The sequence below is a fragment of the Haplochromis burtoni genome, unplaced genomic scaffold (assembly GCF_018398535.1).
Source record: "Haplochromis burtoni strain Fernald_Lab_line unplaced genomic scaffold, NCSU_Asbu1 Contig_298, whole genome shotgun sequence".
Classification (NCBI taxonomy): domain Eukaryota; kingdom Metazoa; phylum Chordata; class Actinopteri; order Cichliformes; family Cichlidae; genus Haplochromis; species Haplochromis burtoni.
This window is the reverse complement of record NW_024582659.1, coordinates 534,463-561,491: the sequence shown is the minus strand read 5'-3', so window position 1 is coordinate 561,491 and position 27,029 is coordinate 534,463. Positions and strand designations below refer to the sequence as shown.

At 39.0% G+C, this 27,029-nt stretch overlaps 1 protein-coding gene across 1 annotated transcript; it reads left to right on the top strand.

Moving 5' to 3' along the window:
* Window positions 1-11,271: 11,271 nt before the first annotated feature.
* Window positions 11,272-27,029, top strand: adra1ab (adrenoceptor alpha 1Ab). Its single transcript, XM_005941377.3, has 3 exons — window positions 11,272-11,397; window positions 14,867-16,149; window positions 22,635-27,029. The coding sequence occupies exons 2-3, from the start codon at window positions 15,234-15,236 to the stop codon at window positions 23,084-23,086; spliced, it is 1,368 nt and encodes a 455-aa protein (XP_005941439.1). The 5' UTR covers window positions 11,272-11,397; window positions 14,867-15,233; the 3' UTR covers window positions 23,087-27,029.

The window sequence follows — 27,029 nt, the reverse complement described above, 5'->3', positions numbered from 1 at the left end:
GCTGCTGGGAAAATGATGATGTCAGGTCCACAGTGTGGATTTTTTGTCTGTCAGACCATTTGTGAAAAACTGCATATATTCATATAAAGCTTTTTGCAGTTCAATACATGAAATATTATAACTGCATTGAGTTTTGCTCACTAGGGGGCACTCTCCTTTGGTTTGTGCCAAGCGCTGAATGATATGTCTACAGCTGTGTGAAGTATTTTCTTTGCTTTTCTCATAGTCACCACACCTATGTTCCAAATCAAATTTTAATATTAGACAAGATAACCAAATTAATTCAAGTACCATTTTTAAATGTGTCTTTGTTAAATGTGTTATTTATGAAAAAAGGATATCTACCTGAAATAGTAATTGCACTTCCTTATTAAATCCATCTAAAAAGCCGTGTTCAGTTTCACTATAGCTGCACACAGGCTGGATTACTGCCAGACCTGTCAGACTAAATAAAATGGACTAAAATATTTCAGAAAACAAGAAAGCACCACTTTATACCAAAGGAAGAGGAACAAAGTCTCTGACATCTATCAGTTTGGAAAGGTTTACAAAGTCATTTCTAAGGCTTTGAGACTCCAGCCAAACATGCTGAGATCCACACATGGAGAGAACTCGTATAATAGTGAAACTTCCCAGGAGTAGCCAACCAGCCAAAAAGTCATCAGATAGTGAATCAGTGACTCATTCAGCTATAATGGACCTAAATGCAAGACTCTTGAGACAAAAATAAACTTTAAACAATGTTTTAATATTTCTTGGATAAATCAAAAACCACATGTCCAAAATCCAAAAGATAACAGGGAACCAAGTCAACAAATGCAGAGAAAGCAGAGCAAGCCAAACACACAGCAATATGGCTGATGTGATGGGGACAAAGGACACTGAGACAGTATAGGTAGGGTTAAGAGGTAATGAGGGAAGAGGGAAAAAGTGGGGAACATGCTGAAGATAATCAGCATAATATGAAAGGAGAGAAGTTACACTCATCATAATACATAAGGATCAACAGTCAAATAAATAAATCAGGGAGCAGAATAGAGCTGAAAAAATGAAGAAGACTAACTTGACACAGGGGGACATTGAAAGAAAAAAACAGCACAGAAACAAGACTGATGGAAGGAACAGAGAGGGAACAGGATGGAAATACAAAAAGGGAAACTGCTGTAATTATAATTCTAAAGTCATTCCTGGGTCCAAGACCCAGGGACCATGACAGTTACAAAAGAACCCAGAGCAACATTCAAAGAACTGCAGGCCTCACTTGCTTCAGTTAAGATCAGAGTTCATGATTCAACAATAAGGCAAAAAGAAACAGACGACAAAAATGGCATCCACGGGAGAGTTCAAAGGAGAAAACCATCGTTGACCAAAAAGAACATTAAAAAGCTCTTCCACCTCTGAAAAAGAAAAAAAAATTAGGTGTTTCTTAGGTCTCATCGAAGTCCAGACTTAAATCCGATTGACATGCTTTGGCATGACTTTAAACAGGTCATTTTCACTCGAAAACCCTCCAATGTGCAGCTGTTCAATTTTGCAAAGAAGATTTGGCCAGAGCTTCTCCACAGTAATGCGAAAGACGCTTGAATACATTTCATGTTGCGAAAGATAGCACAACCACATAGGGTCGGGCAGGTCTGGACAGGTTTTTTTTCCAAACAAAAATGAAATCGTCATTTAAAAATTCTATTTTGTATTTATTTCAGTTATGTTTGTCTAAAATAAAACTGTGTTTGATGATCTGAAACATGTCAATGTGATAAATGTGCAAAAAACAAACAAAAAATCAGGAAGTGGGCAAATACTTTTTCATAGCACTGTAGCTGTTTAGCTGCCAGATGTTCCACTCTGTTATCACAGTTAATTGCTAACTTTGTCTGCCTGATGTTTGGATCTGAGGCAGTAGAAAATAGTGTTCTTGGCCCGCTTGTTAAAAACAGTTGCCGAACCAAACAGTACATGTCTTAAAAACCGAAGCAAATAACTTAAAGGTGCTGAAAAGTAGTTTTTTTTTTCTTCTCTTTTTGAATGAATGAGGCTCCTGTGAGCAGTATTTAAATTACCCATAAACTCATTATTTCCACTAGTTCAAACTAATTATAATATGAATAAGCATGTGAGGGCTTAACATCAGTTGCAGCCAGTTTTGTATTCATAAAACAACCTTATGTGTGTGAGTGAGATTTTTGGGGGCAAGTAAAGACAGTTGACTTTAATATTTTCCGCCCTGTAAAGTTTACAGTGGCATATCTTTTAGATTCACAGACGAACACTGGAAAATGAATCCATACTAAATGCATCTTTGCTACAACCAGTCTCCTAGAAATGATTACCATATTAGTACCACACCCTGGTATATACACAAGTGTGTGTGTGTGTGTGTGTGTGTGTGTGTGTGTGTGTGTGTGTGTGTGTGTGTGTATACGTAGCACACTCCTGGGTAAGTACACCTCACACTAGGTTCGGGGAGGAGCTGGATATGAGTGTGAATAATCGTACACACAGGAATTTTCGTTAAGAGTGACTTTAGTTTTCAACAGGCAACAGCTTCATAACAGAGATTACAACCTGGGCCTTTTACAAAATAAAATAAAAGTAAAATGCGTTGTCCTCAATTATTTAAAACCCCTTAGCAGTCCTATTAGTCCCCTAAACCATCCAATGTCCCGTGGGCGGTACGTCCGACTGCTAACAGTTTAAACTGTCCCTTTAAAAGGTATTTTGTTAGGTTGCAAACTTATCTTTCAGTTGTTCCTCAGAGTTTTATAGAGTCAAGGGTCAGTCAAGTCAAAACACAGATCAGGTGCGGGAATGATCTTTAATCATCTGTCAGTCAGCAACTCATAAGTCTAGAGAACTTTCACGCGTGGTGTATTTATACTCTTTTTGTCTGTCGACTGTTGCCAGTCGGGATGACTGGTGGAATCCTACCAGAAACCAGATCAATCTTTGGCCGTCTGACTGGTTGTGCAGATCTGGATCAATTGGAATCACTGGTCTTTCCTCGTGGAGCTCAAAGCTCAATAAAAGACCTGACCGAGACACGTGGAACACCATTAACTTAGCCGCCACCTCAGCTCTGCCCAACATTCATCTCACTACTGAGATATTAGCCAATAACTTCTGAAACACTTTAAAAACAACTTTTATGAAGCTTTGCTTCAGTAACCGAGGCAGTTTCTGCTGCTAATCAAGATAGCTCTGGGTTTTCTCTTTTTCATTGAGTAACTGGTAACAATACGCCATGTTAAGCACAACTTCCTGTGGATCTTCAAAATAAATAGTGTAATAGTCACTGTAAATAGTGACTGCCATGTCTTTTTCTCATTACAAAAAAAAAAAAAGATTCATCCAGGATGCTGGTGTTCAGCCAGCGAAGTTGCATTCAAGCAGCAAACTGGATGAACAATTAGGCCCACTAATCTCATGAGGGCAAGCCTTTACCTTCCTATGAATAATTTAGCATTTAACCAACTGAAACTGATAACAACAAAATGTATTTCTCTCTGCCAAGCAGAAGCTGGCGCCGTGTGTGTTTGCATTCCCCTGGCAGTAAAAGGAGTGAGTTTTTTCCTACAAATGCAATCACTTTAAATGTCTAAAGGTGGCGAATGTGGGAGAACATCAGCTGTGAGAGGGTGCTATGAGCACTACGTTGCAGAAATGGCTCTCCAAGATGTCTGTCTGCCTGAAGATGAGGAACCTGACCTTTAAAGTAAAGGAGTTCAGTATTTCTTCCTTAGCGAGAAATCTCCAGACAGGAGCTGAAAACAACAAATATCCAGCTCATAGCAAAAACGACTGACCAGAGAGTAAATGTTTTATCCGTGACAGGGCAGCAAATAATCTTTTCTTTTTAAACAAGCTTGAGATTCCTTTTCCAACAGAAAAAAACCATACCAGTTTGTAGACTAGCTAAACTTCAACAACTGCAGAGATAAAAAAAAAAAAAATGAAACAACAAGAACAAGAAGAAACTCTTTTCTGATTGATGTCTAAAGAGCGTCTGGAGCTCTTGAGTCATTCTAAACTTTGAAAAATAAAACTTCAAGTTGACATTTCATGGCAGGAACACAGGATTTGTCAACACAAGTCATAGTCAACATCTGATAGACCTGCATGACATATAAAATAAGTAGTCAGAAAGAGAGCTTAAGAAAAACTTTTCTTCCCAAAAAACTGCCTTGGGCCTTTCATTGTTTACACTTTTCAGATCTTCACACAAAGCACCTTGACACTTTAAAGACATGCAGCCTAAGATCAAGTGTGTTTTCATATATAGTGGCACCTGTGCAGTCAGTCGATATCGCTTGAGCAAATGCAGATGTTAATATCTTGTCTTAAAAGTGTAGCAAGAACCAGCCTATCAAAGGGTCCAGTTTGGCCCCCCTCTACAAATAGTTTGAACCGCAGTCAAATATTTTCAACTTGTCAATAAAGGTTCAAAGTACAGAGCTGTTCCTGGTAAGATGATGCCAGAATTAGTATGCAGGAGTGAAAAAGTACAAGATGCTTTTCTAGATTAAAGATATAAAGATATTTAAGAGTGAAATAGTCAAATTGTCAGAGTCGCCACTGAAAGCATGAGGCAATACCTGGACCCTACAGACAGGTAGGGTAGTCCAACTCCTCCAGGATGGCACATCAATACATATTATGCCAGAAGGTTTGCTGTGTGTCCCAACACAGTCTCAAGAGATTACAGCAGACATGCAGCTACTCTAGGAGAGCTGGACAGTGCCATAGATGGTTCTTAACCCATCAGTAGGACTAGTATCTCCTCCTTTGTGCAAGGAGAAACAGGATGAGCACTGGCGGGACACTAGTGTGAATGTTTCTGACCAAACAATCAGACACAGACTTGCCTCAGACTGAAACTGAGGGTCCCGATGTCCTCTAGTGGGTCCTGTGTTTACTGCTCGGCACCATAGAATACCACGATTGGGAGGTCCACCACTGGTGCCTTGTGCTTTTAACAAATGAGAGCAGGTTTACCCTGAGCACATGTGACAGATATGAATGGGTCTCAGGAAGCTGTGAAGAATATAATACTGCCTGTAGCATTGTTCAGTATGACCAGTTTGGTGGTGGTTTAGTGATGGTCTGGGGAGGCATGTCTATGGAGGAACACATAGACCTCTGTAGGCTAGGCAACAGCACCCTGACTACCATTGGATATCAGGATAAAAACTGTTGAATCCACTGTCACACCCTATGCTGCTGCAGGGGGCCCTGGGTTCCTCCTGCGCCATAACAAAGCTTGGCCCCCTGTGTTAAGAGTATGCAAGCAGTTGTTGGAGAATGAAGAAATTGATACCATTAACTGGGCCCCATGCTCACCTGATCTAATTCCATCTCTGGGACATTATGATTGAGTCCAACCAAGGATCAGGATGAACCATATACTGTCCAGAAGCTCAGCGGTGCCCTGGTACAGATCTGGGAGGAGATCCCCTTGTCCTGTTAGAAGCATGCCTCAACACTGTCAGGTAGGTGGGGGCTATACAAACTGCTGAGTCTCATTTTGAGTTGGTCATTTTCATCTCTGTCTAATAATGTGGCATCCGTTAGCAGTGTTGGTCAACTTACTTGAAAAAAGTAATTATTTACTAATTACTGATTACTTCTCCAAGAAAGCAATACTGTTACTTTACTGATTACTTATTTTCAAAAGCAATTCGTTACTTTATTACTTAGTTACTTTTTAAAAACATGACACACAACCTGAACACGTTATAAAGCAATAGACCTTTCAGCCCAATTGGACTTTTATTGTATGAAAAAGTCTCTTTTAAAAATAGTTTTATTTGTTTTCATCTTTTAACTTTATGCACATTACATCAAGCAAAAATTAAATCCTATGCAACAGTCTTTAAGTGGAAGAAATTTGTTTAACATGTAAATCTATTTTCTGCATATTCCAGCATATTAAATAAAATATTTTTTTGTGTTTGCACTCACTCTTTCAAAAAGAGGCAAGTAAAACACAGCAAAAATAAATAAAATCAAAGATTCTGTGATTCTTAAATCTATTTTCACCTGTTTAGCAGGAGTGGGGTGGGTGGAGGTTAGGGTGCCACGGACATCGCACGCTCGTACGTCATTGTCATGAGACACTCTCAAAAACAAAATCACAGTTTAGTAACACAGTAACGCCATAATGCTGTGTGCTTACAGGAAAGTAACAGTAATCTAATTACTTTTTTGCAATAGTAATCTCTTACTTTTATCATTACCTGAAAAAAGTAATCGGATAACAGTAACGCATTCCAAGTAACAGTTACAGCCCATATCTGTCCGTTAGTTCCTAACACATTACCCAGTCCATATAAGGATAAATATCTGCCATGTTTATTTGTTTTGTTTTTTTCCTGATTTGTTTTCAAAGTGTTCCTTTATCTCTTTTTGATCAGTGTATATGATCCATAAACCAAACTGAGTTTGACAATCCTGGTTTAGACGTGTTAAGAAGGTTTTTCAGGAGGGGCCCATATGTTTGTTGCTTTTTTTCACTCAATCATTCAGCCAACATTTTCCAAACACTGTCTGAAACCCTGACTTTGTGATTATTTATTTATATGCTGTACCGGGTTTATTATTTTTGCTTTGGTTGAGTCCTTCATTGATTCCCTTATTGATTGTTGATTCGTTTCCTGTATGAAAAAGCTGGAACAAGTTTTCAGCTTTAAAGTAGCTGTTTTCTTGTGTTTGTGCCTGAACATAGTGTAGAAACACAGCATTAAATGCTTTCGTGTGGCTCAGCTGTGCAAAAGCTCCACAAGTTCGGTGTAACTGTTATCCACTGAGCAGCTAGAAGGATGGACTGGCCAGGTCTCAGCTGGAACGTTTTCTCGTTTGCATCCCATTATTACAGACTGGTACACACAGCAAATACTTCAGTTTAATTCAACAGTTTCTACACAGAGAATGAGGTAAAGTGATATTGAAGGTCCTGATGGCATCAGCCTTTCTCTTCATCTCTCCCCTGACTGTGTGAATGTATGTGTCAATGAAAACTTATCAGACTCTTTCAGTGGTGGGTGCTGTCTAACCCAGGGCAGGCACACTTGTCTTCCATCTCAAATCAAGGCTTGCATAGATAGAGCGCTTTAGGTTGAAGTTGTAAAATGTTGCTTTTGTTGTTTCTTTCTTTGGGTTTTGTTTGTTTTGTCAGTCTACATTTGCTTTGTACTTACATGTCTGTCTCCGCCAAGGAAACCTGTTGAAGAGCCTGCAGAAAATACTTTCTTTCTAACCTCCCTGACCCACTCTCATCCTGCCCACAATAACTACTTGCCTGCTCGGAGCATTGGTGCTCAGACTGGCAGAAAAAGAGGAGAAGCTCTGTTTCTCCTCCCAAATAAAGTTATCTGAATATAATAACTTTATTTGGGAGCTTGTCTCTGCCCCAGAGACAGAGACAAGCTGTTCGGACTGCTCAAGTTGCCTTTCCTAGTACGGCTCCTGCCTGTGAATGAAATAAGAGACTAATCCAAAGATACTTGCTTGATCAAAATTTCTGTTACCTGCCTGTGATGTCCACTGCTGCATAAGCAATGTAAAAATAAAAATGCCCAAAGCTCTTGCAATATTATATAAAATAAACATATCTAAATTTCATTTATAATCATGTATTAAGCTTATGGATCCTATATTGTTCCTTAATAGTTCAAATGAGATATGATTATCATTGTTTATGAAAAATGTTTGTTTACATTCTTTTATTGTTGTCATTCTTTTGTAAAATGACATTTTAATACTTAATAATGGTCTGCTCTGTTTTCATGAAGATTCTGTTTATGAAAACTACTTTTCGACTGTGTCCTGCATTTTGTGTACTACAGCAAAATCTTGACATTGAACTGTTTTGTATTATACTGAGAGATGCTTGTACCAGAAGAGGCTTTATAGCGGGACTCAGTGTCCATGCATTTCATCTGGGTTTGTGTAGGTGAAAAAACCTTTCCATTTTCAGTGTTGTTTAGCTGATTCTCTAGTCATTCCATTAAAGAACATAATTTGTGTCAGCAATGGTCTTTTGAAAGGAAAATTCACTTCTAGTCACATTTTTCCATAACTTTTGCACAGGAAAATATGCCTCTAACCACGTCTATCTATCTTTAATATTTTAGATGGGTTTTGTATTCCTAAAGACACTCTTTTAACATTTATATATTAAACTCACAGATGGCATCAACACCTCTGCTGAGTGAAACTAATTTTTTGAGAAGATCTGAAACAACTGCAAGCCTAGTTTCATTATTAAAACATGTTGTGCTGTGCTCAGCAAATTTGAAGCTCATTTTAAGTCTGTGCAGAGCCCTGATTTAGTAAAACGAAGTTTGTCATCACACAACCATTAAATAGCTTTATGGTCAATCAAAATTTTTTAACAGCAGGTTGCAATATTCATCTACTGATTGTTAGGTTCCACATGCAACACAATCTCACAGCAGTACGTGAAATGCTCACAAAATTGAATCTATTATTCATTTCCCTCGATACAACCCCTAACTTTTTCTTTTCTTTTTTTTTTTACAGGAATATGAGTTATTTATCAGCATGGCCTCTGCTGATCTGTTGCATTGTGTCCTTCAACACAGAGGTTTTGAGGATGGAAAAAGTCCATGTTTGGATGCTGAAGGAATGGCAGAGGCCAAAGTCATTGTTTAAGCCCTACAGCAGAACCGTTACTTTTTCACTTAAGTTTTGCTTCAAGTCCATTTTCTTCATTTTAATTTGATGCTCGGTTATATTTAGGCACCTAAACTAATCAGACTGAAGTAAAGTGGGTTTCACTTTGTTCAAAGCTCTGTTTTCTTGGTTAGCTGGGTCTGCACTCGGTGAGCACTCAAAAATATACAGTAACAGGATCATGAAGTATTCTCCCGATTTCTCCTGTAGAATGATGGTCAACTTTGTGTACACAATAAAAGAGACTGAATTTGTGGGACTAATTGACCAGCACTTACGGCATGAGACCAGGTTACGATGTAAATGTTGAGGTGTCCTTTGAAAAAGAGATTTTAAATCTTTTACTTGGACAAATAGTGTAAATAACTGCAGAGCCAAAGAACAGTTAAATCTCTGGAGCTCAACACATTGTAGCTGCTAAAACCACACTCTCTGTTTTTAATTTGGATAACACTAAATGACTAATAAAAGAAGAAGTTCTCATTTTTAAGGCTTTCAACTGCTGTTGTTTTTGGATGAGCTCAATCAGCACAGACCCCACTAATTGCAAACAACAAATCACTTGTTGTCATTGAGCAGGGAACAAGCCATGGAGGTCAGTCTAAGGACAGTGTAAAAAAAACAAAACAAATGTGTGCTGAAAGCTGCAACGAGCCCATACGCAAGAAAGATCCATACACTAGATCAATACACACAGTGGCAACAGACATATGAGACAACTCTGTCATGTGAAGATGAATGCATCATCCCAGCATTCAGGACAGGATTGTGAAAAAAAAAATCTCTAAGTGAACAGAGCTGCCTATGCCCTCAACAACATCTGAGACACCTGCGGTCAAGCTGCTCAGCCATTGGAGAATCCATAAATAACTCAACCCGAAACAATAATCTGAGAGAAGAAATAGCCTATTTGTCATCCTTGAGGTATTATTGATGCACTGGACCTCTCCTGCCCCCACTAAGGATTCTGCCTCACTACATCTAGTATATCTCTGCAAAGCAAAAGACAAGCACCACCAGGATCAAGCCGGTCCCTTCGGTCTCTGGAGAACCAGAAATCCATCATCTTCTCACTGGCAAAAGTCCTTCACAAATGTTTCAGGCAGCTATAAGAAAAACAAAGTATGCAGACACCTTTATCAAACTTTTGTAAGCTTTTGGCGGGGTAGGCTTCTTTGCTCCACAGAAGGGAAACCGTAATTTTACAGCATGCAGTGGTGCTTTTGCTTCAACCCTCTTAGCAACCATCAACATCAGAAATGCACCGGGCGCAGATCCTAGTTTATATCGAAACAGTTCTTATAACTTTGTTGAAAGTTAAAATGTAGTTTGTAGTTTGCTTTCAGAATTGTGCAGGAGTGTGGTTAATGTCTTTAGGAGCATGCCTACCTATGTTATTGAAATCGACCCATTAAAATATGAATTATCTGGGATGGAAAGATTATTGCAATGGCTGTCAGTTATGTAACCATCACACTGCTGTAGAGGTAAATGTCTGGATCAGTTGCAACACTAGAAAGAAAATTAGGGGAAAACAAAAACTAGTGGGACTAAACAGATACAAGACATTTGAAAATTATGAATTAATTAATTTAATTACTGATATAGCCAACATTCAGTAAAGTGAATGAAAACGAGTTGCTTATAGAGGATTCTTATGTTGTCTGTGATAGTAATAGTAATGTAACAGTCAACAAGTTAGGGGAAAGTAAAACACAGGAGTCAGTAAAACACCATCTTTACTGACAAAAGGTCATACCTCTAGGGTTTGATTTATAGAAAACAAATACATTTAAATCAAAGCAGTACTCTACTTTTAAAAAAGCTTCCAGGAGAAAATGTTTTGGAGAACTTATCCAGTACACATTTAAAGCCACCCCTCAGTTCTTCATGTTTTGCTAAAATGGGGAAATGGAAATGTCATGGTTGTATTATGTGTTTTTCTATCCAGGTATGCTTTTACTGCATTGGCAGTGTGTTTGGGATGACTGTCATGCTGAAAAATGAAGTTGGCAATCTGATACTTTCTATATAGTATTACATAATGGTTCAAAAACTGACAGCGCTTTTGCGCATTCACAATTCCATCAGTTTTACAAGAGCCCAAACACCACAGGCTGAAATGCAGCACCAAACCATGACAGAGCCTCCATCTCTGTCCGCTTCGCCTCTCGGTATAAATTAATGCCGATTTAAACAAACACAAATTCAAATGTGGACTCATCACTTCATGAAACCTGTTGCCACTGATGTTCAGTGCAGCCCTTGTGTATCAAAACAGTCTTTGTTAGGATCACTTTACTTGTTAACAGTAGAAAAATGCAGTAAAAAATAACAGAGTTATAAATCTTGCTTTCTGAAGCCTAATGAACCTTTTGAAACGACGTGTAATTAGTTTCACAGCTCAGTTAGCTCGCTTTTACCGGGCCACACGCACGTGAACGCGGTAACCTGAATAAGCGTTAAATTTAAATTGAACGGCAATTAAAAGGTGTGAGCCGCTCGGTGAGGGGGCGGGGTCTGGGAGGATCAGGTGGGGTGGTCCACTGTGACTTTATTTTTCACCAGAGAGAGCAGGAGGACAGCAGGAGGGAGAGAAGCACTTGACTTTGCTTTCCGTGCTGTCTGCGGCTGACACTGTGACAAATGACATGCTTTCAGAGAAAATTAGCTGAATTCCGGTGAGATCTGCGCACATGGATGAAGGTAAGACTTTCCCCCCCTCCCTTCTTTTTTCTTGTCCATACTCCTGCTTATTGTACTTCACAAACTGAGTGGCTTCCAGTCATCAGAATGGATCATTGTGCTTGTTTGTGATTATTTTTAACCATGTGAAGGAGGCGGTTATTGTCTGGCAGGCCACATATAAGCACACTGAGAAAACTGCTTTATTTCCATTTAGTAATGATAATCCAGGCAACCTTTTAGAGAGTTTATGTTTTCTGTGCATTTAAAATATGTAACAGAAGGTTTATTATTAGAAATGAACGCAAATAAAAGGCATGCACAGGCCATATTCATTCAGAATATGTGGAATATTGAAGTGAATATTAATAATGCAAAGAAAATGATGAATGGTTGTAGCTGCATAAGGAACGTGCTTTAAAGCTCAGGAGAATTCAAAGCTTTGGTCCTCAGGGATGTATCTTCCATTAAATGATGACAAACACTAACAAAAATCACTTCTTCAGGTGGATGAAAAGGAGATGCACTCACATTATCCGCCCTGAAAGGCTGTGTATGTTCAAGACTAGTGGAATGTAATGATCGGGGACTGAATTATGAAACCCCCCCCCCCCAAGAGAATAAATAGCAATTTAGAAACTGACTTCAAATGTGCAGTGATTCATCACGGTAGTGCTCTCTCCTTCAGAGACCTGACACAAGCAGTTATGTTACAGTGTTTGCAGAAATGATATATGAACTCTACCGAGGCATTCACGGGCATCTGAATCAGTCATAAATTCCATTTTTCTTTTATGTGATGTGGTGACCTGGAGGAAACATGTTCAAAATAAACATTTAACATCCTTGATTTTTCTTTTCTCCCTTTTCTCAGAGCTGATGTTCTGGAGAAATATTATATTTCTTTGTTTGTTGGACATAGAACAGATCTAAAGTAATTAGATCTTTGTGCAAATGTGAGCATTTTCTCACTTCATCATAAGTGATTTTTTTCATGTGTCCTTGTGGGAGCTTGTGGTAACAAATTTTCCAAATTAAGTTCATTGAATACACTCTCATCAGTCTGCAAATCATGCACCGAAAAGCAATAAATTAGTTACAGGCAAGCAGGTTGGGGTGAAAAAAGTGCATCCTTGATGATTAGTGCCTAACAAAATCTAATGAATGAATATGAATATTCTTTATTGTCATTGTCACAAGTACAATGAAATTGAAAGATGTCTCCGGTCAATGCAACATCACGAAAGATAAATACTTAAAAACTGTAATAGATAGGATATAAAAGATAGAAATACATAATAATAAGTATGTAGGAATGTGTTTGACATGATGCTGAGATGTTTGCACTTTACAAAGTGTAGCAAACTCAATTGCTTTCACGGGACTTCATGATCTGCTGCATTCACAAAACAATATCAGGACAGTTAATAGTAAGTTGATATTGTCTGTGTTACCCTTGTGATAATGATACCATCCCATGCTAGGAACTGCTGTTCTGATTTAATATACCCATGGTCAGGCTACCTTAAGTCATTTAATATGCTCACTAATATCCTATCTGTTTAAAAAACAAAACCCTAATTATAATTCCAATTCTAGGTTTAATTGGCTGACTTGTTTCCATTCGGCAAAGGCCGCCCAGCTGGAGGGGGAACAAAAAAGTTTCTTCAAGGACAACATACAATCTTTCCAGGAGCTCTGCTAATGCAATAACCTGAGTGAGCCATCTTTGGATTCAGATGTAAATTAGATTGTAATGATGTTCACTGATAGCTTTTAATCAAATCTTATCTGCAGAGAATGATGGACGTGTGCAGTCTCAGTCTTTGTTTTTGCTTGCTGCTGGACAACTGAAGGAAAATGCCCTTGGGGGCTGAGGCTGTGGTTATCGCTGTCTATTAATCTCTACAATATTTTCGTGGTTTATTAAATGGAAAAAGGATATTCGACTGGCAATAATATAAAATTGAGAGATGCAGAAAGTCCTTTTACTAGATATAACCAAATGAATATGAATGCTCCCAAAACAATGATTAAAGTATTCTTTTTCTCGTTATTATTATTGATACATGCTTTACATTATCAGCCAACATCAAGACAACTGTGTGGCCTTGAGGCACACAAAACATTGTGCGTGGTTGTAGGAGTACTGCATCACATTGTAGATATTGGTAATCTTGTTTCACCTATGTAGAATTGCAACTGCTGCCTCAGGTCAATGTAAATATGTTTGACGTCCTTCCACAGTAACAGTGGTCCTCGAACACTGGTGGGCTGAGGAAAACAAAACAAAAAAAAGCAATCTCTCCGTGCAGGCGCGACACCACACTGAGAAATCTTATTACAACCAAAAATGTTAAGATATGACCAAGATATGTTTTTACCACCTATCAATTCCCCCTCCGGCCACTGATGTGGAAATCCCAGCATCAAGTGTTTATTTGTGTGAATTTCGTTCCGCCTGGCAGTGGGACGTGCGGCGAGTGAAATCCTTTGATCCCGCACGAACATGTGACAAGCATGACTCTTCTCTCCGAAGGCTTTATCACAGCCACTTTCTTTTATTCTATGCTTCGCTGGTGCTTATCACGCTCGGTGACATCCCTGATCTAAAACACGCTCACTGCGAGTGGTACTGAGTGGGACTATCGATGGCTGAAGCCTTCACTGGGGTAATATAGTGCCCTCCTCAAGGTTCAATTCTTGGCTTGTCATCTGGTAGATGAGTTAAAACCCTGATTATTGACACAAGACCTCTGAGGGAGCATCACAACCTCTGGCTTTAAAAAATAATCTCTGTCTTAATTTATCTTTAAGCTCTCTGAATGTTTGGCTGGATTTCTCATGATGCCACAAATGATTCCCACCCCCCAAGGATAATATTCCTGCTGTGTTGTCCTTGTGTTTGCCTCTTTCTTAATGGATGATATCTTGTTTCTTTATATTTTCTTTTCTATTATAATCCTTACCACAGTTACTTTTCAAGAACACTGCCTGTGTAAAGACATGTTTAGCTTTAATCAGTCTGACAGCTTAAATGAAGGTTAAACAAATATCAGGTATAAATAATGGGATGTTTTAATCTTACCAGTATTTTCTTGCAGAGCCAACAAAACAAGAAAACCGCACTGGGGGGGATTTTTGTTTTGTTTGTTTTTTTGAATGAAAAAGAAATCTGGGAATGCTGGGCTCAGGAGCATACTCTCTTTTCTCTACTGCAGCTGTAATAAAGGGAGAAGAATTTGCACACAAAGAGGCTGAAAGAGGCCATTAAATGATGTTTTTACCCTTTAATCATGGCCGGGTGATTATACTTTACAATTTTACATTTAATGTGCTCTGTCTTGCATCCTCTGTTTTGATTTGCTCCTACGCTGTCAGAGAAAGAATAGCACTTAAAGCAGTAATGAGCTCGTTTTGGGTATTTATAAAAGTCTAGGATTATGAATGTGTTGATAAATTTCCTTTATCTCTTTTCTTGTTTTAACAGGTAAAGCCTTTTCGTTATGGCAAGACATGACACCCCAAATCCATCTGTGACTGCCACTTGAGCATTTGTCATTTTTATTAAGCTTTTCCAGACTAAATATGGCAAACTGTGGCAGTGTTACTCTTCCAGCATAAGACGTTCTGCCAAGCAACCCTGGCCACATGATCACTGGAGTGCTGGCAAGAGCCACTGTACCTACAAATTAACTGGAAGAGCAGTTTATGCAGCTGTAAAAGCTTTTATCCTCTGCGCTGGGAGGAGCGGAAGACGGCAGAGGGTTGGAGCTGAAGTAATTAAAGAACAGATGTGGCATGAGTGTCATCAATTTGCAAGACACTTTACATCTTAATGCAACCAGCAGATTACAATGTTTCCTGCAGAGAACATGAGTGTTTATTCTGCAGCAGGTCTTTGTCCAAACTGCAGCTCCTCCGCCCACCCAGAGGTGGATGTAGCCAAGGCAGTCGTCCTGGGGATGGTGCTGGTGGTCTTTGTAGTGTTTGGGGTCCTCGGAAACATCTTGGTCATCCTGTCTGTGCTGTTCCACCACCACTGGCGCTCGGTGACACATTACTTCATTGCCAACCTGGCAGCAGCAGACCTGCTGCTCAGCTCTGCTGTCCTGCCCTTCTCCGCCACCTCAGAGGCTCTCGGCAGGTGGGTGTTTGGCCGGTCCTTCTGCAGCGTATGGGCCGCCCTGGATGTCCTCTGCTGCACTGCCTCTATCCTCAGCCTGTGTGTGATTTCTATTGACCGCTACCTGGCTGTCAGCTACCCCCTGCGTTACCCCGCTATAGCTACCGGACGGCGAGGCCTGACCGCGGTGGCTGCTCTCTGGGGACTCTCAGCAGCTATATCTGTTGGCCCTCTATTCGGCTGGAAAGAGCCCGACCCAGAGGACGAGACAGTGTGCCGAATTACAGAGGAGCCTGGCTACGCCTTGTTCTCAGCCTTAGGATCTTTCTATATACCACTGGTCATCATCCTGGCCATGTACTGTCGTGTATATACCGTGGCGAAGAGAGAGACCAAAACCCTGAGGAAAGGGAGGAAAGGAAAGGGGGTAGAGATGGAGGGGGTGATGCTGAGGATACACAGAGGGAACGCTGCTCAGATAGGGAAGCAGGAGGGTGACGAGGGGACCGCAATGCATAAACGCTCCTCCTTTTCCCTACCAAGGCTGCTGAAGTTCTCAAGAGAAGAAAAAGCAGCCAAGACTCTTGGCATTGTCGTTGGATGCTTTATTATGTGCTGGCTGCCTTTTTTCCTGGTTTTGCCCATCGGTAGGTACCTTCTTACCTCCTCTGCACTGAAGCTGACAAAGCCTCACTTTGTAACACTCGTGTTCTTCTTTAGGTTCAAGGCACACACCTAAGCATCTGCTATTCTCAAAGAGAAATTCATCTTTTGTTGCATACTGAAGGACATTTACTGCTGTTTTAGCTACTAAAAATGTTCTGTCTAGCATCAAAAAGTTGGAGAGCAGAAAATAGTTATTTATCAATATATTTATACACAAGAGAAAACATGGTATTTTGAAATGAAAAAAATACACAAATATTTATATAATATTATCACGGCATTTTCAACCTCACTGCAGGTTAAAAATGCAGATGAGTTGAAATTGTCTTTGTAAAACAAGTTTTGTATGGATGTACCTGTGTCAGATGGCTGGGTGGTGAAAACACAAAGAAAGAGCCTTGAAAATGTTCAACAGTCTGAGTTCTTTTTCTTTGCTGCTAAAGGTTTTAGTACAACAAATAAAAAAGAAATCAGACTAAAGATAAAATAATCGAACTAGAGAAAACTTCATTACAGCAGTGGTTATGCTAAATGGGGATGCACACCATTTAGTATTTGGGTACAGCCACTGCAGCATGCGGCTTCATAACCCCTCCCACTTCAATAAATAACACTTTAGCAGTATCCACCTATTACCCAGAGGATAGTTAACCCTAGAATAGACTAGTAAATGTAGCAATAGAATGAAACCTACTCCTATATGCCACACTTGTAACGTTGGTTTAAGGCAGGTTTAAAGAAGAGGAAAAATATAGTATAACTTGTTTTGGAGAATCTAAAGTCTGCTTATCATTGATTATTTTTGGAATTAATTTGCTTGTAATAGAGTTACACCTCAGTTCCCTTAGTCTGACAGTAAGTGCATTACTTTTGTGTTTGATTGGCAGGTTTCGTGGAATATTTTGATTACAAAGATAATGAAAAACTTAACATTTCCAAGCAGGAGACTTAATATGATTCATCCAATGTTGATTTTTTTCCTTTTATAAGACTATAACTGTAATTTTAGCATTTTCACAGAAGCCCCCATTGAATGGAAAAGATCTGTTGAGCATGAATTATTCTGCTGGTGTCCATCTGTAGATATGGGCTGAGGATAATGTGAAGAAGCTCAATAAAAGGTGAATGTCCATTCAGTCAGATATCCTCAGCTTTATGTGTAATAAATTTTTCCTACATTCTCGTCAATGATGGTGGCAGCAGTGATGCTATCACAGATGTAAGAGAGGACAGAAACCAACCGTTGTGAGGCTCTATCTAGAAATCTTAATTGCTTCTGAAATAACTCTTACAGCTTGACTGAGATAAGTGATTGTTGGAGTGGACCGGCATGTTTTTAAGAATAGCAGTCAGTCAGTATTTACCTCCCAGGTCACAGATGGTGAGATTCACGCTGAAAAATCTATTTGGTTACATAAATACTAATCTTATTGAAGGCGGAACCCAGCTACGATAAGAGATGTAGGAGACGTGGATGAAACACATCATCTGGACAAATAATATACGTGTTATCGTTTTCAGTTTTTTCTTTGCAGTGTGTACTTTCATAACTATCCATATAACAGACACAAGGTATAATCCAAGTGCAAACAAAAGGCCTTTTATTCTAAAGACTAGATGTTCATGTCTCGGTTTAGTCAACAATCAAGTCTTTATATACTGGGATTAACACATCACAATAACTGTACCCCAGTTATCATAATATGACAAAACAATACCAAGCCAAGGTCAACTACCGTAGTTAGTTTTTCCATGTTGATAGAGATGATATCAAAGATTTACTATTTTCATTGCCCTTATTTTCCAACTTTTGTGATCATTTCTATGCCATTGTTGTTTAACACAGGGCTCTAGACTAACTTTTTGACATGGGCGCACCGGTACGCCTAAGTTTTTAAACTTAGGCGTACCGGCACAAAAGTTAGGCGCACTCAAATTTTTCAACTGCATCGCTTAACACCGCAGTTTGACATGTGCACTTTCTTTGGGGGGGGGGGTCCATACAGACAATATTAATTTCTAAATTATTAACTAACAAACTTGTGCTTAAAGTGCTTTGTCAATATTGTAGAAAATGTTAAACTTAATCATCATCTTGGCCTCCTCTGGCGACCTGTTTGCTGCTGTCTGCTGCTGAAAGGCCGTGGGGAGAGGGGACACTTGGGCAGTGCATTTATTGCAGCATATAATGTGTTTTCTGGATACACTGTGCTTTTTCAGCATTCAAATATTGATGGCACCGTGTCAGAGCACTGGCTATGAATTTCAGACAGATCAGGCCTTAACAAAAAAGTTGTCAATAGTTCTTTTCATCGTTTCTTATTACCCACAGCTTCATCCACTTCTCTCAGGCCTAGGCTGCTCACTAGGGCTGGGTGTCATCACTGATTTCTATAATCCATTCGATTCCGGTTCTCAAAGTCCTGATTTGATTCAATTTAGCCTCAGACAGTCAGAAATATTATCATTCTGATCATTTATCAGTACTGATACACATGAGACTTCATCAGAATTGTGAAAATCACATCAGATGCCTTTGTGTGAAAGTAACTGAGAATAAAACACAGAAAAACATGAAGGAGATTTTCCTGGTCTGGCTTTTTATAGCAGATAACCTTAAAAATATTCTGCAATATTCTGCAATTTTGCATAATTTTAAGAAATTTAAATTTCTTCAGTATTGAACAGCAGAAATTAGGCTTTCTTGTCCGAGGTCATTTAAGTGAAAAAAGAAAAAGCGCTGTAAACAATGGTAGACTGGTGGGTAATAAGCGAATGAATAATGCAGAAAACAGATTTGAGATGGGAAACTGTTCCTGAAGTACAGAGAGAGAGAGAGCTGTGCAGGAAGTGTGATTTTTATCGTGGTGGAAACAAAACAGCAAAAGTCAGAGGGAATTCATGACGACATTGATCAAATGTGAAGCGCAGTTTGCTGCTTCTTTTGCTGCTGGCTCGGTGAATTTTGGTTGGAGAGAGACAAAAATGCAGCTCAGAATCAGCGCAAAAAGACGTAAACACAGAGCGGACCCGACGCATCAGAATCGCTAAGCTCCGACAGCGTGTCTGTGTTCGGGCTGTTGGGTGAGAATGCCGAGAAAGACAAAGCTGATTCTGATGCGTCGGGTCCGCTCTGTGTTTAGGTCTTTGTGTGGAATCCGTTAATGAATTGATATCGCTTTATTCAAGCTACTCACCTCTCTCTTCCACCTGCACTTTCAACTGGACCACGGCCAATCAGAGAGGTCCCGCCCCTGACTACCTCTGATTGGTTTAGTCCATGATAGGGGCATAATGTATGTGTGTCTGTTGTTGACCACACAGAGAGTTGCAGAGATTTTTTTGGTTTTGTTACCGGAACAGTTGGTCGCACAGGTGCGACCAAATAATGATGGCTGAGTTCCATTCACCTGTTTTCTTTTCAGGTGTTTGCTATTATGGCTTACTGGTGTCCGAAAATAGAGCTATTAATGTTAGTACGAACACGTGTGCTCCTGCAGTGACTGTCTGTTATGTTAAATGTCTGTTAGGAAATAACAGCTATTAATGAGTCATTTGTTTCTCAAAGCTAATAAACTGTGACAGATTTTTGCACAGTGCTATTGCCCATCTGCTTATAATAGGGGGAACGTAACATTAAAGGGCTCTGCACTATTGGATTAAATAAACAAAAAAAGACCATAAAACTGTGATGGGCAGCTTTAACAGCTGCAACTGATGTTGTTTTTATCTTGTGTAAGTGCATGCATGCATGCCATCATGGCAAAATGTGATCCCCGTGACACTTGCTGCAGTGGGAACTACCACAAATACTTTGGCAGGTGTTAAAATCTCTTTGGAGTTTGTCTGTGTGGTAGTGTGGCAACCCTGCAAGGTGTCAATTCAGGTCCACTGAAGTTATGACAGTCATTTTCAGGGGGACAGTAGGAATTTTCATGGTGGCTCTTTCACATTTGCCAATATATTACCTTTAGATACAATAGCAACTTTCTTTTGGGAACGGCAATCTGTGCATCACAGTCCCACTCCAATGCAGTAATTAAGTCTGCATAAAAAGCAGCTGAATCATCATATTATAAAGATCACATGTATATTTATCTCATCCTTGAACGGTGTGCAAATCTTAACAAAACTTTGCACATCATCAACAATACAGCGGTTATTAATATCTATACTGTATGTTTTTCAAAAACATTTGTTACAGCTCTTTTAATTTTCATATATATTATGTTCATTTCATGTTATGTTTTATATTTACGTTTGTTTCACGTTTATTGTACACGGTCCATAAAATTTGTATCCTGGTTTGACTTTTGTTCGAGTCACTGCTAAATACAACGTGAAAAAATGTAAAAGTACCCATAGTTTGCATAAAATTGGTTGGTGTTTTGGTGTATGAAAACAACATCAAGCAAGCTCTTTCTCCTTCTCTACTCTGCCTTGATTCTACTGGCCAAGTTTCTTTAAAGGAACATCAAGAAATTCAATTATAAGCAACAACACAGACCAAATAAAGCACCATATTGGAGCAGAAAAGGCTTCAGCTGTGAGCTGAAATGGAAAGAAGCAAACTACTACTCCCTCCCCAATGAAAGCTATTATAGATAATAACTAGCATGAGGCTTAATGGGCTGTAATGCCAGGAGGCATCCTCAGTCACCCTGTACCCACCTGAGGCAGCCAGTCACAGGAGGATAGTTATGCATTTCAACTGAGACGGTCCGTCACGGCTCACGGCACAGTGTTCATTCAAGCTCTGAGATTCACAGACTGAGGGTTTGAAAAACCACAAGTATATTTTTTATTTATTTTGAATTGTCCTGAGCCCCTCAGATCAAATGCTTGGTTTTTTTTCTAAACCATTTGGTCACCAGCTTTTCACAGCAGCTGCTTCAATAGCAACTATAAGGGCACTCGGGGAGCATTCACCTTTGCTAAGGCCAATAGTCGGATTTTTTGTAATACAAACATACATCATATAAACACAAAGGTCAGAGTGATACAACACCAGAGGGGCAACATCAAATATAAACTTGCACGTTCACATTATGACAGCTGCTTTCCTTTTCCAGCCCAGTCTGTGTAACAGGTACATTAGAATTTTTACAATTAAAGCTGAAAAATTACATGAACACTGTGAGAGAAACCAAGATCTTTCCCAAAACTTAACAGATTAGTTTTGGTTTCTAAACCTGGATGATGCCTGATTGCAACCAAAAGTTATGTCGATGTCAAGTAAATTTGATTTGGCCACATTCCATGAAATGTAACCATTTAAAATGTATTTCTCTAATAAAAACACATGGTAAATTAACATGTAATTGAAATGCTCAAAGTCAGTGTTCTGGGCATAAATATTTACTCTCTAGACTCTTTGGCCAGAAGTTTCTAGAACACTTGGTTTCAAAGCTACATCTATAAAAAAAAAACTGTGGACCCAAAGCACACAAATCACAGATGCCTCGTTACTGCTAAGTTAATAACTGGAATTTAACACAACAAAACTCAAGCAAAAGCTTTGTGGACAGGGTGTACCACACAGCAAACCGTAGTATTTGTCAGATAAGTTCGTTTAAAAAATGCTCCAAAAGGCACCAGCAGTACAAATAGGGTCAAGGTTTAATGATTCAGCTACATCGAGGTAAGGCCTAACATCCACGCTCCTAAATTAAGGTATTAACAAAATCCAATAATAGAGTAATGTGCTCTGAAGTTTGATGTTTTTAAAATGGGATTCTGTGGGGATTGATTTGCTCTTGGAGCCAGCCTCAAGTGGCCACTGCAATTTTTGGTAAATTGGCATTGGCTTCATTTTTGAGCTCCAGAACTTGGCCTAAATATAACTGAGAGAAAAACATAGCACCACACAACAAAATGAAACTAAAAAGCAACTTAAAATAATATAAATAAATGGTATAATAAATGTAAACCTTAAAGGAGCAGGTAAAGAATGAATCTACTCTGCAGGATTACACCGCTGTAATGTATGCTCCCCTCATGCATGCTAATTTTTTCAGTCACCCGATGTTGGCAAATGCCAGAATAAATTAATAGGGAAAAAAGCCTAACTATTTCACAGATTTACTGCCTTTTTAGTGCCAGTACAGTTATTACACTTGCCCTTTTTCTTCCAAGATGCCATTTTAAATTATTCATTATTTGTTTTTTGTTTTTTTGTTAAGGGACGAGTCAAGATCATCCACTTGGGAAATGTTTTATTTATAAAGCTGGAAATGTGCGGGGACGTTGTCATGCTGACAAATAAAAATATCTGTTTCCAGAAAGTTGTAATTATACAAAAACATGAATAAATTGAAACCACGTGAAATTAGAGAATGGTTTAATCTTGTCAGATCTATGGGCTTTCAATATCTGCCTTTATCTAGGACCTTGAGGTATTATTGCTCTCATTGGTGTGCTTTTGTATTCATTTTCTGATTTGAGGTTCTTTCTGCATCTTTGCTAGGATCCATCTTCCCATCCTGTAAGCCTCCTGAAACCATCTTTAAAATAACCTTCTGGCTGGGTTACCTCAACAGCTGCATTAACCCCATTATCTACCCGTGCTTTAGCCAGGAGTTCAAGAAAGCCTTCCACAGCGTGCTGCGTGGCCAGTGCCTGAGAACTGCTGTGCCGACTACTTCTCAAACCCTAGGACACATCACCACCCACTCCTCCGACCCAGGCCCAGTGCAAGAACCTGTCACCCTTTCTTCATTGACTTGCTGTAGAGTGCTGTCGACCTCATCCTCATCTGCTGATGGTGTAGACCAATCTCAGAGTGCACAAGGCCAGAGTAAGAGTCTTCTGAAGGCATGGTGTTTCTCAGCAAGTCAAACTCCAGTGCCAGAGAAGGCCTCCAACAGATCTGCTAAGGTCTTACACCTTTCCCTCGGCATTACAGGAGAGGCTGTTTGACAGCTTTCACTTCGACATCTATGTAAAACTTTTACATATAATTATATTTCACAGAGACATTAGAGTGCAGGTCTAGCCAATAATGGCTTGAGCTTTTGATGGTGCCTCGTTGCATGACACGTCATTTGGAGAGCTAGTAAGTAATACTTGTATTCTCACAACAGCCACTACTGAGCTTCACTTGAACGGGGCATTAAATGTCAAAATTTTCAAGAGGAGCTTTTCAGCTGCCAGCAAGTAGGAGCCTGTGACTGTCCAGCAAGTGAATTTAGGAACAGATGCAAAGCTCTTTTGGTTTGAGAATGCAAGTTAAAAGCCCTTTTGGCAAGTTTCTAGGATAGAAAGTATAACCATCCCTGAATGCCAAGGAATAAATGAGATAACAGAAACGTATAGAAACGCTATTGTAAGAGAACTCTGGAGACATGATATTTTTTGAATATTAGTGGTATTTCTTCAGATTGCACAAAAACCCTTAAGGGTGAGATACTCAAAAGTCATGGAAATAATTAGTATTCAGCGAAAGCTTTGAGAAAGCGTAAGATAGAGGAGGGTGTGTGTTGCATGTGTGACCTTTGCTTTAAAGAGATGAAACAATTTCCTAAAAGAAAAAGTTGAAAATTGCATTCCTTGGTGAGTACTGGGTAAAAAAAAAAGGACATTTTTACAGCACAGCACAGTTTACAGATTTAAAGTGGAAGAGTTTTGCTTTGCTGTTTGTTTGGGTTCTTTGGAAATTGTGTTAAAAATCAGCTTTCAGTGTTTTACAGCATTGCTTGTGTGAATACTGGCTTCCTGCTGGTGTACGACTTGTGCTTTATTCTGGTTATTTAAAACTGATGCACGCGCATTCAAAACTGCAATGGTTCTTCTCATCTGTAAGATGCATCCATAAGGTTTTTTGTGCAGAAGGACTCTAAAATGAGCTGACAAAAACTCAGGCTTGATGTGCATTATTACCTCATTAAAAAGAAGCTATGGCTAACATAAGAAGACATTTCTCTGCTTACACATCCAGCAGAGCAACATTACCATCCTCTAACAATGTGTTTTACTGTCCACCTGATGAGTGAAAGTCTAACAGTAACTCTCATTTTAGCTGCGTTTTGCTGTCTAACAAATCCTAATTAAAATGCCTGTTTAATAGATACCATCAGCCTGGCCTTTGGTGCAGGGCCAGAACAAAAACAATGAGCCAAAAGAAGACTGAATCTTTGTGAGCCAATTACATTCCAGTTCCTAGTGCAACAATTAAGTGAAATCAATTTTCTTCAACTCAGATGTAATTTGAGACATAAGTGGCAGTTACGTTACCAGTCGTGATTAAGTTAGCTGTGTGACAGAGTATGAAAATACAAAGAAAAAGTGTGTGGGAGAACACAGCTGTGAAGTGTGCTTTAACAATGTGCCTGGAATCATTTGGACACATTGGAGAGTTTACTCCTTGTGTAAAAAAAAATCAAATCAAATCAAATGAATGTGCTATTTACTGATCAAATTACCTATGTTATATCTCCAGCAGTGGAGGAAAGCTGTTATCATTAAATCCAAAATGACCCTCTTATAGATGCACTGTTTGCCAGTGACACTGCCATAATGGTTTCACATTTTAATTAATCGACTTACAAAATTCTAAACTGGTAATGTCAGAGGACAGGATACCAGATCTCTATGTGAATTAACCCCACCCCTAAAAATACCCTGTGACAGAAAAATCTTATCACTGAATTTCCATTTGTTTGACTCAGGACTGTCAATATTCAGTTTACCTGGAATGACCCCCCATGGCCTTTACTAGAGATGCACCGATTGAAATTCTCCTGGAGCATTCCAATGTTGTAGCTTATCGAAACAAAAATCTCCTTTCATCAGGGTGAAAAAAACCTATTTTTTTTTTAAATAAAAGAAGCAACAGTAAGTTTCATGATTTTCTCTTTTTAAAATGTATGCATCATTGATTGTGCCCCTGTTGTATGGCACATTTTACCTTAAGAAATAGAAACATGACCATTATATTTATATGACAAAACAAATGTCAGGTACGTATGTAATTGTCTGGCTTATTTATTGTGATCAGAGGTTTAAATATACTCATCATGGGCATGAATACCATGGTAATTTGAGTTGTTTTTAACTCTTTCTTTAAGCTGTTCTCTTTCCAGGGTAAAATGATGGTACAGCACACATCTTTAAAGACTTTCAAAAACAAGAATCGGTTGCACAAGTTTGAATCTGTTTTGGATTTTCTCTAATCCACACAGGCTCATAATTATGCATCCATCCCTGCTAATGTTTAGTTAATTGTCCCTTAGCAAGTTGCACCTCTGCCAGACACATTTGGTAGCTATCAACAAATGTCTGGGATAATTTGTGCTGGATATTTGATCTTCTTGGCAGAGTTGGTAGAGTGTATTTAAACTGATGGGGTTCCTGAGCCTTGGTGCTTCCTGGGTTGGTTCTAAGAGTGACAGTTTAGGTCATCTTCCAGACCTCAGATAAGTGGTGACACAACAAAATAACTCATACTTGTTCTGATTATTGATAAATCCAATGAGTGCTGTCAAAAAAAGAACAGTTCAGAAATGATTACAAATAGAAATATCATGGCATTGATGTCTATGACATGTGTATCCAAACCTCTGACCACAACTGTAAATTCAGCAGCTAACAGGACATCAACCCTTTTCCTCTCTTTCATTTCTCTTGTAACAGCTTTGATCCTTTGCTCATACTGAGGCTTTTGTTTTGTGGCTGGCTCTGGGGACTGTATGGCTTTAACTTTTTCCACTTTGCCTCTCTCGGCTTTTTCAGACTGTCCATTTTAAGTTCAGCTCAGTGAAGGTGATTTAAGTGATTGGGTGACCCTGGCCAAATGATCGGTGCATCTCTAGTGTTTACTTTAATCACTTCTGCAATTAAATGCTTTTTTAATGTTGTAAGTTTATGAAATGCCAACATTATCCTGTCATCAGTACTTGAAACTGTTAATGAATTATTTTGTATCACATCAATAACTGAAAACTTTACAGCGGTACTGCAGTTTAATTAAATTACATTGCATGAAAGTAAAAAGCAGCAGAAAACAAATACAGAAATAAATAACAGTCTAAAAAAATGAATGCTCTGAAATGAGCATTCTGTGTCTATATTGAAATTGAGTTTAAATCTGTTCATTAACTAAAAACCAGTGTATAAACAAACAAAATGCATTCCTGTGTCAAGATAAGCTGAATTCTTCATTCAAAAAAACAAAACAAAAAAGAACATGTTGTGAGCATTGATTCATACCTTTAAAATGTGCTTTGGGTGTCTTATCTTCTCTAAAAAGTTATGTTTTTTTGTCTTTTTTTAAACTATAAATCCTTTGCTTCCTTGAGTTATAAGTTGTTTTTCTTCACAGCATTCGGATTAAAAAGCGTTCTTCTACCCTACAGACATCGTAGCAGTGATGAATACCTGAGATGAGCTTATCTGCAAAACGCAGACTGTAGAAAGAATTCCCAGAAAACAAGCGATTTGTCATTTAACAATAACCTAAGGTCTGTAAGAGGAGTTTCTTTCATCCTGCTTTGCTCTCAAGGATTTCTGCTGTAACGTCTCTTGTTTATTGTCCAGTAGCTCTAATTTTCAATAGCAGCATAAATATAGAACACGTATTCTTATCTCCATGGCTTCACTCATGTTTCATTGTGAAATCAAACTACAGAGTCCGTCCTCACATTTCTCTGTTTTGTTTAAATTCACATCTTTGGACTGCGGGCACAGCCTCGAAAACTAATGACTCATAACACAATATCACTGCAAGACAGGGTACATGGAGAGGGAGAATCATCACACAGCTCCTTTCTGGGTGAACACACATCCACGCCCAAGTGATTTGTGCCCATCCATGTGTGTGTCTACCAGTTTTTTATGTGCATGTGTGTGTGTATGTGTGTGTGTG

Excerpts from the sequence above, each read along its gene's own strand:
- adra1ab (XM_005941377.3), top strand. The coding sequence starts at position 15,234 with ATGTTTCCTGCAGAGAACATGAGTGTTTATTCTGCAGCAGGTCTTTGT. Across the intron at positions 16,150-22,634 it reads TTTCCTGGTTTTGCCCATCG|GATCCATCTTCCCATCCTGT; the intron begins GTAGGTACCTTC and ends CATCTTTGCTAG.